The following is a 5,000-nucleotide window of genomic DNA, read 5'->3' on the forward strand; positions in this document are numbered from 1 at the left end:
TGACTAACATGATATTTTAACCAGCCTTTTGTTTATCCCTTTTTTTCCTTCGACATTCTCTCCCCTCGACAGTATCTGGAGCTGCGCTTTAACAAGACGGTTCGCATATGTGGGACTGTGACCTTCATCTTTCAGATGGTATCTTTGTTTGCATGTTTTGCTTTCTTTGTACATTAGTTTCTGGGCTATGTCTTGCCAATACTTGCAGGAATCAGGGATCTAATTGGTGCCTTTTACCTGGGCATAATGTCACCTAAACAGATGCTTGGTAAAGACATTAATTATTTGACACAAAAAATGATGTAAAATCATTTTATTGCAAGCTCCCATTTGGTTCAGCAAGTTGGCAACTAAAGTCAGCCAGTAAGATAGTAAAACATGAAGTAAGAAAGGCAATAACAATTTTATGTTAGTCAATACAATAAAATAAATGTTTTGTCTATGGAGTGCTATGATTAAGAAATACATTTAGAAATAAAAGATCTAAGAATGCACTCATTGGCCAATTGTATCACAGCCTGACTGAAACTTTGGCCCTGGGAATGTCACATTGACCCTTGTAAAATGTAATTGATGGTGGGTTGACTAAAGGCTACTTTGCTTTTTCATCAGCAAATGATGAGACCTAGATACAAAGTTTAATTGTATACACATAGTTGTATTATCAAACTATCCCAAGGTCAGTTAGATTTGTCAAACCAAACCTCTCTTTGTCTAAATTTATTTTCTTACTATGTCAAGACTGTTTTACAGTTACAGCAGGTTTTACAGCAGGTATAATCTGACACGTGTGAGTCATGAGTTCAGCTCTTTTTTTGTGACTTTCCTGTTCTGCAATGTTTTTTCTCTTCCTCTGCAGGTCATTTATATGGGTGTTGTCCTGTATGCCCCAGCTTTGGCACTCAATGCAGGTAAGAGTAGCATATTTTACCACAAGATTATCGCACCCTTTTTAAACATACAGCTTCCCACAGCTACTAATGATATGCAATGCAGTACATGTTCTAGTATAACCTGCATGCAGTGTTTGGTAATGCTCTCTGTTCACTTGCAGTGACAGGTTTTGACCTATGGGGGGCAGTGCTGGCCATGGGCTTGGTGTGCACACTATATACTGCTCTGGTGAGTCCTCAATCTTTCCTAAACCCAGTGTCAATTTCACAAATGACTACTGACACAAAATATTTGTACAACATGCAACAACTAAATGAAGACCAGCCTTTCTAAACAAGAGCTAATATATGGTAGGGCCAAAGAACGATCCTGTAATATAAAACTAATTTAAAAGATGAAGAAACTTTTCAGTACTCTCAATACTATTTAGACAAGAATTGGTGAATCACAATCAGAATAAAACATCCACCTGCGCTTCATTGTAAAATCTATTGAAAAACATTTAATGAATTTCTCTTTGCTCTGATGTCTGATGATATTTCTTTGCGAACATTATCTCCTGTTATCTGAGGAACATGGATGTCACTTAGCATTAGTTGTCAATATGTCAAGGCTTTGATCACCAGATGTTAATGCTGATCATTATGGAATATTAAGTGGATCCACTGCTCCTGTGTCCCAGGGGGGGCTGAAGGCGGTGATCTGGACCGATGTGTTCCAGACGGTGGTAATGTTTGCGGGCCAGCTGACGGTCATCGTAGTGGGGGCCAATCAGGCTGGGGGCATGGCAGAGGTGTGGAGGAAAGCGGTCAATGGCAGCCGCATTGCTGGACTGGAGTGAGTAGTCAGCATATTTGAAGTATTCCTCACTCCCTTTACATGTTGCAGTGCATAAAGGTAGGGCCAAAGAACAATCCTGTAGTATTGACTGTCTGCCTGTGTAGCCTGAACCCTGACCCTCTGGAGCGCCACACCTTCTGGACGCTAGGTGTGGGAGGAGTCTTCCTGATGTTGGCTCTGTACGGGGTCAACCAGGCCCAGGTCCAGAGGTACCTCAGTTCTCGTACGGAGAAAGAGGCCATCATGTGAGTACATGACTCACAACAACATGCGTTGTGTTTTTGATTATAGAATATTAACCCATACAACATGTTGAACTATTCAAACATGTTCAAAAACATGCTGCCTTTTGTAATAACAATTTATTTGTAATTACAAAAGCTAACTGCTAACTTCTATAAGTATTCTACATTATTTATAATGTTACTTTTAAACATTATTTTTCATTTTCATCATGTACCTTTTTTATGATGTCGGTCATGTTGTCTCCATTGTTGACAGTCCCATAGACAGTTTGTCATCACCTCTAATGTCCTTCCAGGTCTTGCTACGTAGTTTTCCCGTGCCAGCAGATTGTCTTGTGTTTAGGTTGTCTGATGGGGCTTGTCATGTTTGCTCGCTATGGAGAGGACAGCCCTCTGGACAAGGGCTTCGTCAAAACTAATGACCAGGTTAACATTAATTTGTGGTGAATGCAGAGTCTTTGTTATATGTGACTCTGGAGGTATATCCTGATGTTGTGTTGCTCTGTGCAGATGGTGCTGTACTTTGTAATGGATGTGTTTAAGGATCTGCCCGGGCTCGCAGGACTGTTTGTAGCCTGTCTCTTCAGCGGCGCTCTCAGGTAAATGACCCGAGAAGAAAAGGATCATTCACTGTTGAATGTTTGCCTGTAGTAAGCAGGTTAATAGAACAATGAAGCTGATTCACAACTTGTCCTGCAGTTGTTGACCTTCTACCTGCTTTTTCACAGCAATTCAAGTGATCTAAGTCATTTATAATCCTGTTCATCCCAGTCAGTATTAAAATAATAGAGCTTGGCAATAACATGCTTCATTGACAGAAACCACATTATTTAATGTGCTGAGTATCAAGAGCTGTGCAGCTCTTATTACTTTGATGGCCTTCCACTAAACTCTTATTTCGTAATTTAGTTTAATTTAATTTGGTATGTCAATGAGTGAGTATCCTTTTAACATGTGCTCATTTTGAAATGCAATTAGAAATCTCACTGTATTTCCCAGGAGTACATTTTCCACCATCAGCTGGACATGAAGTGAGGGCATTTCTCACGTTTAGAAAGTTTCTGATAATTACAATATTTATGCACTATCCTGAACGCGTGTGCTGTACAGACAATACAATACGTTACATACTCCCAGCTGTTCACTAAATCCCATTTTTTTCTTCCTCAGCACCATCTCCTCAGCCTTTAACTCCCTAGCCACCGTAACCATGGAGGACCTGATTAAACCTCATTTTCCAAACATGACTGAAGCTAAAGCTACGCTGCTGTCCAAGGGCCTCGGTAAGTGCTTTAATGCCCTTATTGTACATGTCCAAAGAAATATGTGCTTTGGTTTTTGTCATGTTCTACTTGATATTGTATTTTTATAAACTTTATTGTTGAATATAAAACCTGGTTTGTACATTTAAATGTCTTAAGGTTACTAATCAGTGAGAGTCTTTAGCCAAGCATACTGTGATTTAAAAAGTCTGTGTTAATACTCCAATGCTGCTTAGTTCACTATTTACTTGAACCTACTCAGTGCAGTATATAACCTGCTGATGATGTAACTGTAAGAACTAAATATTTATTTGTCATGTCTTGGTCCACAGCTTTGGTCTACGGCCTGGTGTGTCTCGCTATGGCCTACGTCGCCTCTATAATGGGATCTGTGCTGCAGGTACACAATATTGACATCAAGAAAAGTGGCATAATCTAAAATAGTTTTTAAGGAAATGCGCATTAAAAAATGTGTCCATGAGTCTTTTAAATTACTTTCATTTAGAAAAAATATTTTTCAAGGTTTTTTTGTACTATTGCAGCTGTTCAGTGCAGTTAACTAGCACACACATTATCGGCGCCATGCTCTGTGTCCTCTGTGCCTTCAGGCAGCCTTCAGCATCTTTGGGATGGTGGGTGGTCCTCTGCTGGGCCTCTTCTGTCTTGGATTGTTCTTTCCCTGGGCAAACTCTACCGTGAGTCCTATAATTTGTGCTTTTATTTTGTACACGTTTGGTTTGAGAAGAGGTTTGAACAAACCCATGTGTTACCTCCACAGGGTGCAGTGGTCGGGTTAGTAGCAGGCCTTGCCATGGCCTTCTGGATCGGCATTGGCAGCTTTTTGATGCGTATGTCTGATACCATCCCAGTGGCAGCACTCAACACCACTGCTCTGCCCCTGTTTGACAACATGACCACCACTGTCATGACTACACTGGTCAACTCCACCACAGCCAAGCTGAGGTAACACATGAGTCCAACGAACTAACCTTACAGGCTGCAGTAGCTCAGTCCGTGGGGACTTGTCCTGGGAACCAGACAAGTACGGAGTGTGGACTGGTGCCGAGGTGACCTTGAGCAAGGCACCAGACCCCGAAGACGTTCCCCAGGCATTTATAATGGCTGCCCACTGCTCCTAATACTAAGTTTCATTTCACTGTGTGTGCTGTATAGATGTGTGACAAACATTGGTTTGTTGTACATCTACAGATACTGTATGTGTTTCAGTGAACACTACAGGTAGACTGCAGATGTTCAGTCACATAATGGTGATCAGATAGGTTTAACGTCAATTTGTCTTTTGACTTCCCCCTTTCCTTCAGGCTGACGGGTGTGGAGGCACTCTACTCGCTGTCCTACATGTGGTATAGTGCTCACAACTCCACCGTGGTGGTGGTGGTGGGACTGCTAGTCAGCTTCCTAACAGGTATACACACTCCATCAGCTTTGAAACCAACTTTATCATCTCAACAATGGCTATTGCCACTGCAAGTGTTTGATATGGAATCATGACAATATCGATGGCAATAACGGCTTGAATCACAAAGTCCCATATACAGTGCTTAGTGGCCAATTTTGGAATCAAAGGTCATGTGATGCCCACACAGATTTAAAAACTACTCTTTGGGGGGGTCACATGATGCCTTCTACCTGAGCAGCGGTCTCTTGCTGGGCTCCTGCTCCGTGAGGCACTAAGTTACAATTTTATGGTTTCATTTCATGGTTAACTACTCTTTTTCATATGCAAACGGTTGTCTAA

The 5,000-nt window shown here is 41.3% G+C and overlaps 1 protein-coding gene across 1 annotated transcript in view; it reads left to right on the forward strand.

Moving 5' to 3' along the window:
* The first annotated feature begins 76 nt into the window (after positions 1-76).
* Positions 77-5,000, forward strand: part of LOC115004562 (sodium-dependent multivitamin transporter-like) — a 12,275-nt gene continuing 7,351 nt past the window's right edge. The window contains exons 1-12 of the mRNA XM_029426225.1: positions 77-138; positions 860-911; positions 1,055-1,122; positions 1,577-1,731; positions 1,839-1,979; positions 2,276-2,405; positions 2,490-2,578; positions 3,150-3,262; positions 3,574-3,641; positions 3,850-3,936; positions 4,020-4,204; positions 4,564-4,667. Coding sequence (XP_029282085.1) covers positions 136-138; positions 860-911; positions 1,055-1,122; positions 1,577-1,731; positions 1,839-1,979; positions 2,276-2,405; positions 2,490-2,578; positions 3,150-3,262; positions 3,574-3,641; positions 3,850-3,936; positions 4,020-4,204; positions 4,564-4,667 — 1,195 coding nt within the window. The 5' untranslated portion in view covers positions 77-135. The remainder of the gene's footprint in view (positions 139-859; positions 912-1,054; positions 1,123-1,576; positions 1,732-1,838; positions 1,980-2,275; positions 2,406-2,489; positions 2,579-3,149; positions 3,263-3,573; positions 3,642-3,849; positions 3,937-4,019; positions 4,205-4,563; positions 4,668-5,000) is intronic.

This window comes from Cottoperca gobio, unplaced genomic scaffold (genome assembly GCF_900634415.1).
Source record: "Cottoperca gobio unplaced genomic scaffold, fCotGob3.1 fCotGob3_134arrow_ctg1, whole genome shotgun sequence".
Lineage (NCBI taxonomy): Eukaryota > Metazoa > Chordata > Actinopteri > Perciformes > Bovichtidae > Cottoperca > Cottoperca gobio.